Source organism: Acanthisitta chloris, unplaced genomic scaffold, assembly GCF_000695815.1.
Source record: "Acanthisitta chloris isolate BGI_N310 unplaced genomic scaffold, ASM69581v1 scaffold19321, whole genome shotgun sequence".
Lineage (NCBI taxonomy): Eukaryota > Metazoa > Chordata > Aves > Passeriformes > Acanthisittidae > Acanthisitta > Acanthisitta chloris.
In genome coordinates, this window is record NW_008654557.1 from 631 (window position 1) to 13,747 (window position 13,117).

The following is a 13,117-nucleotide window of genomic DNA, read 5'->3' on the forward strand; positions in this document are numbered from 1 at the left end:
AGCACCTCTGCTGTGAGGAAAAGCTGAGAGAATTGGGATTGTTCAGCCTAGAGAAGAGAAGGCTCTGGGGTGACCTAGTTGTAGCCTTCCAGTACGTGAAGGGGCCTACAGGAAAAATGGAGAGAGACTATTTACAAGGGTTTGTAGTGACAGGACAAGGGGGAATGGCTTTAAACTGACAGAGGGCCAATTTAGATTGGAAATTAGGAAGAAATTCTTTACTGTGAGGGTGGTAAGGCACTGGCACAGGTTGCCCAGAGAAGCTGTAAATGCCCCATCCCTGGAAGTGTTTAAGGCCATGTTGGATGTGACTTACAGAAACCTGGTCTAGTGGAAGGTGTCTCTGCCCATGGCAGGGGCATTGTAACTAGATGATCTTTAAAGGTCCCTTCCAACCCAAACCATACTATGCGTCTGTGATAGTGCAGTCAAGGTTTTCCAACTGACCTATACCCACTCAGTGTTACTGTGATTTGATTTTTCAGTGTGAAGTTCATTACCAATGCTTTTTCACATTTTCTTTTGTAATGCTGCAAGAAATTGCCTTGAACTTTAGCTAAGCAATGTTTATCCTTTGTCTATTTTTGGTTGCACAAATAAGTTACTCTGATTTGGGTTTGAGAATGCTTTTCTCTATAATTTTGTCCCTGTTAGGGTGTTCAGGCACTGGAATAGGTTTCCCAGGGAGGTGGTTGAGTCACCATCCCTGGAGATGTTTAAGAAGTGTCTGGATCTGGTGCTGGAGGATATGGTTTGGGGAAGACATTCTTAGCTGTGAGGTTGATGAGGCACTGGCACAGGTTGCCCAGAGAAGCTGTAAATGCCCCATCCCTGGAAGTGTTTAAGGCCATGTTGGATGTGACTTACAGAAACCTGGTCTAGTGGAAGGTGTCTCTGCCCATGGCAGGGGCATTGTAACTAGATGATCTTTAAAGGTCCCTTCCAACCCAAACCATACTATGCGTCTGTGATAGTGCAGTCAAGGTTTTCCAACTGACCTATACCCACTCAGTGTTACTGTGATTTGATTTTTCAGTGTGAAGTTCATTACCAATGCTTTTTCACATTTTCTTTTGTAATGCTGCAAGAAATTGCCTTGAACTTTAGCTAAGCAATGTTTATCCTTTGTCTATTTTTGGTTGCACAAATAAGTTACTCTGATTTGGGTTTGAGAATGCTTTTCTCTATAATTTTGTCCCTGTTAGGGTGTTCAGGCACTGGAATAGGTTTCCCAGGGAGGTGGTTGAGTCACCATCCCTGGAGATGTTTAAGAAGTGTCTGGATCTGGTGCTGGAGGATATGGTTTGATGATTTTGTGATTCTGTAACCCCTTGCTGACCATCTCTGTTTTCTCCATATGGTTTTCTGTTCATGTGCAATTCGGGAAAGGAATGAATTATCCTGTTGTAATACACTAAACAAAGTAATCTTTTCCTGAAATTCCATTTTTCTCAGTAGTGATTCAAGTGTTAATTTTGGGTGCTACTTCTTTCTCACTGTCCATGAGTTAATTATCCTTGCTTCTTTCTGCAGTGACTGTTGCTGCTTATGCGAGTGTTGTTTCTCTAAAACTTACCTTTATTAATTTTTATAATTTTTCACATTTAACTTGCCTTCACTTGGAATTTTTGTTTTGTCCATTTTTTTGTCTACCTTCTGCTGTTTAAGATGAGGGCTGTAGATTGTACTAGTCCCCCTAGTAGTTTCCCTTACAGAGTAGTTTCTCTTGTGGCCAAGGAGGACAGAATTACCCACAGAGTTTTCTTTGCCATTTCCATTTGGGTTTAGTATTCTTTCATTCATTTTAAGCTCAACACTGTGTCTGTTATGCAGATGTCCTCATAGCTTGAATAGTTAAGTATACCAATGTCAGCAACTTCTGCATGGGTGTTTTTTTTCTTGGAAAGAAGAATGAGATTAAACCCCATCTAAACTAATAGTATTACCTGACAACTTGCTCTGTTTCCTTAGTCATTTTGAAGAGTTGTTCTTAAATTTAGGAAAACCTAAGTGAGACTATTCAGAGATCCTTGCAAGTAGTTTGTGTTAAATATTTCATGTAGTATGTGGGGAGTTGTAGTATGTGGTTGTCCTTGGTGACTGATGATAATTGGTTCTAAGGATGTTGTTTCCTTTACAGAACTCTGAGGATGTCCGATGTAAGTGCATCTGCCCTCCCTACAAGGACCACTCAGGCCACATTTACAACAAAAACGTTTCACAGAAAGACTGGTGAGTGTGTGGGGCACACAGAGCTGCGATGAGCCTTACTCATTGGAGACGTGTTTTGTAGTGATTATATGTGAATCTCCTGTGGTGGTGTCAGGAGAAATTAGATCTCTTGTGTAACTTACTGGAACTTTTGATTCAAAAGTACTCCAGCATTCAGCTGTAGCAAGGGACAAGGCTTGAATTCCAAATTTTATGCCCTGTCTTCTGTTTTAGTTTGCTTGCTTGCATGCTTAGTGGCTTATTTAGAAGTAGTAGAAGGGAAGAAGGTGGTGTATTTTGAATCCAGTGATTTGAAATGGTGTAAAGGCCAGGGATCACAGACCTGGAACTCAGAAGTATTGTCTCCACTTGCTCCACTCTTGAAACCCTTCCTATCGTTTAGAGACTGTTGTTTCTGGAGTTTTGTGTTCTTCAGAGTTGCAGCCAGAGAGTGCAGTTAATATGACACAACCTGAGCCACCTAACAACACATTATTTTCAGAGAGAGTGGTTTTGCATCTCTGTGCCCCAGCAATGTGTTCTACTGCACTGTTTAGGCCAGCTATGGCATATGCCAGATTCTTCTCCAAGCTGAGGCATTATGTGCCTGGCCATGGATGAGGGGTGGGGGAAGAAAGGGAGCTGACAGTGACTTATTACACTGGCACTGTGTAACTTCACCTTGAGTATCATTGCCTATGTGAATCATACAATTAAAACACCAGTTGTGTTCTTGGAAGTGCTCAGAGGTTCTTAGGTCAGCCTGTAAAAATGTGACATACTTCTTGATGTACTGACTCTTCAGTTACATTAAGTGTTTATAAAAAACTCTTCAGTCTGAGGAGTAGCAGCAAGTTGGCATCTTGATTATGAAAATTTCATGCTCCTGAGTAGGCCCATAAAAATAATTACAGGAATGAAATTAGTAATAGAGATCTGTAGAGCTGTGCCTTGACTTATTAAATTACTTACAGAAGCACTGTGAGAAACAACACTAAATTTCAATCTGAATTCATAAACATAAAATGTACTGTCCAGCCAAAATTGCTGGTTTTTTTCCCAGATGATTAACTTAACATTAGTCTTACTATGACTAATTAAGTTGCAGCAATGAGACATACTGGAAGAATTGCAGCTGCAGCAAGCATTTGAGTAGCAGTTTTTATTGTAATTATTGCTCTAGAAATGAAAATGGATTTTTTTTTTGGTGGGCACTCCTTAATATGGGCCTTACTAGCAGAAAATGCCCTGGTTCCCTGTAAGTCAATATTCCAAAAAAAATGCTGATTGAAAATGATCTTTGAAGGCTTGACTAATTTTGTGATGACAGGTGCTGTGAATACAAAATGTAGAACATGTATTTTTAATCTTAAAGCTTGCTTTATCTTAAATAAAAATAAAATCTTGTCTATCTTAAATCTTGTTTTGTTGATTGAACCTCAACTGCATGAGGTTCAATAAGGCTCTGAAGGCTTGACTAATTTTGTGATGACAGGTGCTGTGAATACAAAATGTAGAACATGTATTTTTAATCTTAAAGCTTGCTTTATCTTAAATAAAAATAAAATCTTGTCTATCTTAAATCTTGTTTTGTTGATTGAACCTCAACTGCATGAGGTTCAATAAGGCTCAGTGCTGGTCCTGCACTGGGGACACAACAACCCTATGCAGCTACAGGCTGGGGGAGGAGTGACTCAAGAGTTGTTTGTCAGAAAGGGACTTGGCAGTGCTGGTGACTGTGGCTCAATATGAGCCAACAGTGTGCACAGGTGGCTGAGAAGGCCAATGGCATCTTGGCCTGTATTAAGAAGAATGTGGCACCAGGACTAGGGCAGTGATCATCCCCCTGTATTCAGCACTGGTGAGGTCAGATCTCGAGTGCTGTGTTCAGCTTTGGGCCTCTCACTTTAAAAAGGACATTGAGGTGTGGGAGTGAGTCCAGCCAAGGGCAACAGGGGCAGAAAAGGCCTAGAACACGAGGAAGGGCTGAGGGAGTTGGGTTTGTTTAGTCGTGAGAAGAGGCTCAGGGGTGACCTCATGGCTCTCTACAACTCCCTGACAGGGGTTGTAGAGAGGTGGGGGATGGTCTCTCCTGCCATGGCTGCAGGGAGAGGATTAGAGAGAATGGCCATAAGTTACTACAGGGAAAATTCAGATTAGATGTTAGGAAAAATGTTTTCCCTGTTTGGGTGGTCAGGCACTGGAATAGGTTGCCCAGGGAGGTGGTGAAGTCACCATCCCTGGGAGGGTTTAAGAGACATCTGGATCTGATGCTGGAGATATGGTTTAGGGGTTATGGCAGTGACAGGTTAATGGTCAGACCTGATGATCTTAGAGGTCTCCTCCAACCTTGATGATTCTATGGTATCATTTTGTAAGTGACCATCTGGGAACCCTTTATGGCTTTGATCTTCTGTTCAAGATGTCTTCTTGCCACTTTTAAAAGACTTGATTGCTAGTTTATGTGCAATAAAATCAACAAATTCAGTGCCATACTTTGGCTTCTGCACCTGTGCAAGTGATCAGTTATTGGATAGAACTGGCTGATGTTCATCATCCTGTAGGCATTTAGATCAGTTAGTCATGAGACAAACCAGATCAATTTTTAATGTCTTTATGAATTATGTATGGTATAATGACCACTTACTGCTGGTTTGTCCAGACATAAAGTGAAAATTTAATGTTGAGCCTGTAATGTGTATCATGACGCTCTTTATTTAGATATTTCAGTTCTGTCACTTGTAGTGGTCTGTCCTTTGGCTTCAGGCTGGCAAATGGTGAACACTGATGTGGGCTGGGAAGCTTGGACACTACTGAAAGCGTTAACTCTTGGGTTGGGAACTGTTGGATGCGATTCTGTCCTGTACTGGGCAAGCAGAGTGATGCCTAAGTGCCTACAGGTTTAAATAACCCCCTTCCAAAGCACAAACAGCAGTGCTTTCCAGGCATTGGTGTAGAGAGGGCTACAGTGGTATCATAGATGTGGAGGGAGGGAGGGAGGGTGCCTTGTCTATGAGCTGAGTGAACTGGGAACCTGTCTGTGCAGGACCTGCCCTTCTGAGTAGCCCAGTTTGCCTTGGAAGAACTAATTCCTTGGTGCTGTTACTGTGTGTGCAATGGAGAAGGTGGTAATGTAGAGGCAGGTGAGTGGGAAAATTGTTGAGAAAAGTATCAGGTTTTTCTGTATTGTCCTTTAAAATTGATATGAAATCACAGTCCAAGGAAACACGTGATCAAGATTGAGGTTCTGATAGATTTTGTACTTCCTAGTAACTTGAAACAGTGAACTGGAGAAGAAAAATGCCATTATCAATATTTTTTATATTTTCAGTAGCGAACTTACTACTGTGCTGTAGTTGTTTTGTGTGGCCAGGTTTTTGGCAGTGGGGGGGGCCTATAGGGGTGACTTCTATGAGAAACTGCTAGAAGCTTCCCCCTGTTCAGCAGAGCTAATGCAGCAGGGCCAGGACAGACCTAGCACTGCAGCAAGGCTGAGCCCATCAGTGGTGGCAGCAATGCCTCTGGGATAACAGATGTAAGAAGGAAAGAAAGTTTTTGTGCAGAGGTAATCGTGGCCAGAGAAGAGAGGAGTGAGAATATGTGAGAGGAACAACTATGGAGACACCAAAGTCAGTGCAGGAGGAAGGGGGAGGATGTGCTCCAGGTGTTAATTAATCCCTGCAGCCTATGGTGAAGACCATGGTGGAGCAGTTTAGATTCATATCCTTGGACTTGTTCTACTAACAGCTTTAGTACTTTCAGTGAAAAGTGAAAACACTGTATTGAGTTAGAAAGGTCTTAAAACTTGTTTAGCAGCTTGTCAATAGCTGATTTTCTTGTTTAAGTGAAATAATTGTGGAGTAGTGTTTTATTTATTTATTTTACATCTTGCATACCTACAATTTAGAACAGCTGAACTTAAGCCAAGGTGGCTTCTCAGCTCTTGCAGCATAGTGGAATGGCCAAGTTAAAACCAGCACAAAACTGACTGGACAGTTTCTGTCTTCAGTGATTGTCTTCATGTGGTGGAGCCTATGCCTGTCCCTGGACCTGATGTAGAAGCATACTGTTTGCGTTGTGAGTGCAAGTATGAAGAGAGAAGCTCTGTCACAATTAAGGTAAGCAATGGAATTTTGTTGACATATATTAAATACTTCACCTGTTTAATAAATATGTCTGTTCTCTTTTAGAGAAATACTCTTTGTAAAGGGAAAACTTTCCTGAAGCAGCCTAAGATTTAACTTCTCTTATAATAGTTGTTCACAATTTATCTTGAGTAGTAGCAATAGCATCAAGCTATAGCTGAAGAATTGAGCTTGAGACCCTTTATTGAAGACCTCTCCTCTTGAGATTAGGCTAAAGCCTAACATCTTGCTGAGATTCAGTGTTCTAAGGCATTTTGTCAGGCTTTGGGCTTTGTTTTCCTTATTGTTTTAGTGTGCCTCTCATTACACAGCTGCCTTACTTGCTCACTGTAAATTTTCTTTATACATTGGCAAGCTAAACAGAACAAAATTGTCCTTGTTTGTTCTAACAGGTGTTTTCTTGTTCTTCACATTCTTATCCTATTTGAGCCATTGAGTCCTGCATTGGCTTGTATGGATTGTGCAGTGTATCTTTTGGTATTTGATAACACAGACTACCTTTTTTGGTATTTTAGAAGTTTGCTCTTTTGTTTTGCTTTCCTGTTTTGCTTATTGACTTTTTGGATGCAGATCTGTGATAGAGAATGGAGATCATTGAGTGACCTCCCCCCACCCCTTTGTTTAATGGCCAGTTGTCTTGATTGAGGTGAGATTTACAACACTGAGTTAAGAGGGATAGCATAAGACTTTTAGCAAGGTCTCACTAAGAGGAAATATTTCAAGCTAGCATATGTCTGCCCCAAACCCTTTTAATACCAGGTTGTAATTTGTCACTTTTCTTCTTTTCATGGATTTTAAGTCATCTGGTGAAACTACCAAAGATCAAACTTTGTGTGTACTCTTCTTTTGGTCCTTGCTGCCTGTTGTGAGTTTGTGGGGGAATGTCACAATCCTGGCATAAACTGTGTTTGCATTCTATAGGTTACAATCATCATATACCTGTCTATTTTGGGCATACTTCTTCTGTACATGGTGTACCTTACACTGGTGGAACCTATACTGAAGAGACGTCTGTTTGGACATTCACAGCTCATACAAAGTGATGAAGACATAGGGGTGAGTTCACCAGGGTTTGTGTACGTGGCTAATGTAGAGACTGGGGTGGTGGAAGAAGTGAAATAAGTCCCATGGCAGAGAAAGAGATTTGCCTTAAAATCTGTATCCACCTTAACCAATGTCATGTTTTGCTGTAGCTTTTTCTGTGAACATTACCTGTGCCTGTGGAGTGACTAGTGCTTATACCTGCAGTAATGCTTGGAACATAAGATCCCTCATGAATTATCCCCATCCTTGCCTTCCCTCTTGATAAATTCTTAAAGTATTCTTGTCACACTTTGGAAATATGATGTGCATTGATTTTGTTGCTGGATTTCAAGACAGTATGTTTGTTCTTTCTCATTGCCCAATGATGACAGTGGCAACTGGTGGACATAAGCTGCTTCTCTGTAGGCCTCTTTCCTCTAAAATACTTTTTTCTCCTTGTTGTCTACATAGAAATTGACTGCTGAGATTGAGCTGAGATTCTTGTTTCTAAGGGAGGCCAGTGCCACCCAGCTTGTCCTGTGCTCTCCCACCACGTGTTTTATGGTAGAAATGTCCTGCTATTGTGATTTTGTTTCCTTGTGAATTGAGTGATTTGTCACCTGTTAAGTGCCCATTCTAGGTATATCCAACTGTGTAATTGTTTTATGGTGAGATTATAGCTCTTTTCATCAGGGATTGTCTCTTCCCATCTATAAGCATGTTTTTTTTGAGGCTCACGTGGCTTTGGGCCCTGTAGGCATCACTTCAGTGGGTATCATTAATAGTCTGCCATGGCTGCAGGGAGAGGACTAGAGGGAATGGCCATGAGCTGAGCCAGGAGAGAGTCAGATTAGATGTTAGGAAGAATGTTTTCACTGGTAGGGTGTTCAGGCACTGGAATAAGTTGCCCAGGGAGGTGGTGGAGTCACCATCCCTGGGAGTGTATAGAGGCATTTGGATCTGGTACTGGAGGATATGGTTTAGGGGTTACAACAGAGTGGCAGCTTAATGGTTGGACTCGATGATCTTAGAGGTCTTCTCCAACCCTGGTGGTTCTATGATATAGTGCTTTCTGACGTAATTTTAGCAGCATGACTTTGTTCAAAACAGTTTGATAGCCAAATAAGAAGTTCAATGTTAAACAAGCACGGGGTTCTTGTTGAGCTGTCCCTTAAACAGCTGTATTGACACTGTGCTTTTTAGACAGCTCAGGACAATAGGCTGAGTTTCGTAAACACCAGAGTGTGTTGGTTTTATATAGAAGCTGTATGTGAACATCCTGAACTGCCTGGCAGTAAATATCCTAGAGCTGGCAGAGAACTGACTCTTTAATTCAGTTTTGAAGTCAAGTGCATTCACAACAACAACTGGATGCTCTCAGTGCCTGAGTCTGTTCTAGGCTGCTGTCCCACCAGCTGCTAATGGATGCAAGATTGTGGTTCTGGTGCTGCAGCTCACCATGATGTCTCTGGGCAACAGATAATTGTTTGACAGTACAGTGAAGTGTGGTCTATTTGAAAACCTGTGGAAGTTACTGTGAATGAGAAATGGAAGTACAGTTCTAAGTATTCAAAAACTTGCTTGGTCATTATTCCTGACCAGCTTGTTTAAACAGCTTGTTTACCTTAAAAACGACAAAACCAAACCAAACCCCACATCACTTGGAATGCAGAAACACTAAGGACTAGTGTGGTGATTGCTGAGGTGTAACTGTTGGTTTTGCCATTCTAGGATCACCAGCCTTTCGCGAACGCCCATGACGTGCTGGCTCGCTCCCGCAGCCGTGCCAACGTGCTCAACAAGGTTGAGTATGCCCAGCAGCGCTGGAAGCTACAGGTCCAAGAGCAACGCAAATCTGTCTTTGACCGTCACGTGGTGCTGAGTTAACTGTCTCAGTAGCATAACTCGAGGGAAGTAAAGTGGACTAAGTGAAAGAGCTGATAGATGTCTTCCTGATCCTGCCAATTCAGAAGAGTTTTCTTGAATGATTCGTTATCGATTTTAAATAAACAAAGAAAACAAGTATTTGAACTTTGAAGGAATGTACTGGTGTGGAAGCAGTTTTAAAAGATTAGTTAACCAAAAGCTAAGATATTTGCATTTTCCAATGGCTTTGACTAATGAAACTGAAAACAAACCCTAAGACACCTTGGGTTGCCACCAGTGTACGTTATTTACAGTTGTGACTTGATGGTGTTTTTTAACTATATGTGTCTCTCTACTGTTCATGTGGTTAAAAAGTACCCGGGAACACAGTAATTACTTAGAAATCACTAATCACTTTATGTAAAGACCTTTTGTAAATACACTTGGATTTTCTCCTGATTAATGCTAGGTACTGGAAATCAAAGTCTTGCAGTGTAGTTTTTCAGGTCAGAGAATGAAATCCTGGTTGGCTGTATTCATCATTTGGTTTCTTGCACTCGTACTTTCAAGATGCTTGTATGTCAAGTGATGTCTGCAGATGAAAGACAAAACATAAATGGACACTGACTCTTTGAGCTGCATATTTAAAGTACTGTGATGTAGATAAACTCAAATGCAGTGCACATCAAGACAGTGTTGGCATTTTGTTCTATTTTGCTTTAATAGCTTAATATATTGTATGTGTATGATAGCTCTTAAAAATCTTGCCCTTTCTTTTCATGTGTGAAGTTTCGGTAATTAGTATATGATGAAATATTTATTATAACAATCTTCCTGCATTTGTCTCGGTTGATGGTGTAAGGCACATACTTTCTCTAGCACCTGTCAGCTTGAGAGTTAGGTGTATTTTTTTATTCATGACTCTGTACTCATCTCTCTTAAGAGGTTTACAGTTGCTAGATGACTAACTTTCATATATCCCCTTTGGAATGTAACAATTAAAGATAAAACTGATTTTTGAAAAATAGATCTGCATTATTGGTTTGTTACTATTTTTTTCCCCTCATTATTTGACACAGCATGTTTAAATCCCATCTGTAAAAGCACTTGTGCAGTGATTATGTAAAGAAAGGCTCATCAAACTGCTAATTGAAAGAAATTTTTAATCCCTGACTCAATTGTAGCTGTGCATCTGTAGTTACATAATAATGTCTGATACAGTTTTCAGTTCCAGTGTGGAAGGAAGCTACATGAAACAGTGCTGTACGTTGCTGGGTGCAGTTTTGGCTTGCTTAGTCCACAGCCTGGAGGACAGACTGTGCCTCTGCACATCAGGGGTGGAAACGCAGTTGTCCTCTAACAACTTCTGTATTGACTGAGCTCTTTTGCAAACACAGAGCTTCGTTCTTGTGTCAGTCCTGTAGCCTTCTGAAACAGTCCATTTGGGTGGATTTGTAGCAGGTGGCTAATTGGTGGATACACAGCATCCTTTAAATTAACAAAAAAAAGCTCAAGGATTGACAGGACAAGAAAAATAAATCCAGGCTTGGGTTCAGTTCGTGTGTTCAACATTCCCCACCCCAATGAATGTTGCTTTATTGATGCTCTTTCCCCTAGAGAAAAATAATGCTACTTGTCTGTTGAAGACATGCTGTCTACCAGTCCTAGCAGATGCTCTACCTCTTGGCTGCCTTTCCAAAGGCCTGAAGCTGGCATGGGAAGGAGGATGCCAGATACAGCATTGTGGTCTCTCACAAGGGGCAGCAGAAGCAGAATGTTTCCTTGATGGTTGATGGTCACAAGAAAATAAGACCGAGTGCATGTAGCTCTCTTGGTAGTAGATGAAGTGTGTCTAATCTCAGTGTCTTCTCAAAGTTTTAAACTAAACTGGATTTTTTTTGTGGTTTTGCTTGCATGGATAGATCCAATAGTGAGATAGTCTAAACTGCTAGGGCAATCCTGTAAAATGTGGGAATTTTGAAGATCAGTGTCCTATTTTCTTGGACCTGTCCAGTTGGATGTGGCATCTATATATGTGTATACATGGGATTATACAGACTGATTGCTCCATGCTGTGTCTCTTAAGTTTAAGCAGACCTTCAAAATGTTTGTCTTGCTACTGATTGCTCACTGTTTTAAAATCTTGTCTCTTCTTGTATATACTCACCTTTTATAGGGTGTTATACTTCTTAACACTAAGGGAATTTCCCAAAATTACAGGTAGAATGAAGTTTAAAAATGAGGCTATTAAGCTAACTAATATGTGTCCTCACCTCTAATGGAGACAAATCCATCACTAGTTTATTCTAAATAAATGCTGGTTTTGTGTGTTGAAAATGAAGCTATGAAAATTAGTTTGCTTATGCCCTGATGGTGGATATTTACCTAAACTCTAAATGATTGCTATATTTAGACTTAAAAGTACAAAGTGCTTAGTATTTTTGTTAGGAGCCTGCAGTAGTCTGCAACAGAATGCAAACAGGAAGCTAACAAAGTACGTTGCTGATTACTTTTTCAGGTAGTCTGGATATGTTCAATAACAGTTTCAAAATTTCTAGCCCTTAATGCCAAGTTTTGTTGCCATCATAGCTGTGGTGTGGGTGGAAAAGCCAAACCAGAAATGAGCAGATCTAACTGTAAGCTACTTTGCATGTTGTCAATTGACTATAAATTGCAGCAGTCATCGACTCAGTGGAACAAGCTACATAATTCAGGTAAGAGACTTGAATATTGCTGTTTCTAGCCACAGATCTTCACTGAATAGCAGTGTTTTTGTAAATCACTTCTACCAGCCATTCACTAACAGTGCTTCCATAGCTCTTTAATGAATCCTGTTTAATATGGTCTCTTATTCATGTTTTTTCTTTAATGTCATTCAGGTATTCATCACTCTTAAAATAACACGTCCTGTTTCCTTGGATTTTTGCTTTCATCTGAAGATTGGTGAGTCTCTAGTCTAAAAGGAAAATGTTCTTAACACTTGCATTTTGCACTTCGTGCAGGTAGTAAGGCAGCAGATAACTGTTTTATGTATTGCTGTTAAGCAGCAGAAGTGTCAGTACTAAGCAAAAAGTACTGCAAGTACCTCTTCTTGAGGGGTCATGTTGGTTTTGGTTTCTTGCTCTGTTTGCTATCAATTTTTTTTTGCTATGTATCAGGCTTTTATCCCTCAGACAGTGTTTCTGAGTTGTTAGCAGCAGAAAGCTTTTAGACAATAACCCAACCTGTGTAAGTAGAAAAGGGAAAGATGACTGTCTAGTACTTTCATTTTATGACAAGTGTATATATTCACCTCTGAGTTTTTGCATGCATATGAATGTGAAATGGATGTGTGTTCATGCTTTCAGCCTACCTACGGAAGAACCTGTCTAAGATACATGTGACTTTCACTCATGTCTAACAGCATCCTGTAAATGAATTTGAAACTCATGGGATGTTTGTTGTGAAATCTGTGGGCAGTAGAGAAAGACAAGACTGCACAGAGAGGCATTTTCACAGAATGTGTTGTGAGGATAGGTCAATACTGAGTAAAAATTCTCTCTGTATAAACATGGTAGGTATGAAGTCATTAGAAAACATTACAGTATCCCTATATCCTTGTGAAAGATTAAGGGGATCCCATATACGTTATGGAACTGTGATTGGAGCATTTGAAACCTTGCAAGATCTTTGTGAGTATGGACTCTAGATCTAGTTTCTAGTAACCTACTTGAACGTTCAGGTGTGGTTTCCATTTTAGAGGATGTAGTGTAACCTAAGTGCTTTAGACAGCAATGTATAGATGAGCAAGTGGATGTTGAGTAAGAGCATTTTGGGATAAGTGGTGTGTAGGTGAGCACTGCTTGCAGTCTGTGAGGATGGCTCACAGGAAT

At 40.6% G+C, this 13,117-nt stretch overlaps 1 protein-coding gene across 1 annotated transcript; it reads left to right on the top strand.

The window, feature by feature from the left end:
- Positions 1 to 1,455: 1,455 nt before the first annotated feature.
- Positions 1,456 to 10,271, top strand: TMEM9B (TMEM9 domain family, member B; the record flags this gene model as incomplete). Its single annotated transcript, XM_009083578.1, is given in 5 exon segments — positions 1,456 to 1,550; positions 2,141 to 2,232; positions 6,221 to 6,329; positions 7,278 to 7,412; positions 9,111 to 10,271. Coding segments are annotated over 5 exon segments (587 nt in total), but the record flags the coding sequence as incomplete, so codon positions are not given.
- Between the last annotated feature and the right edge of the window lie 2,846 nt (positions 10,272 to 13,117).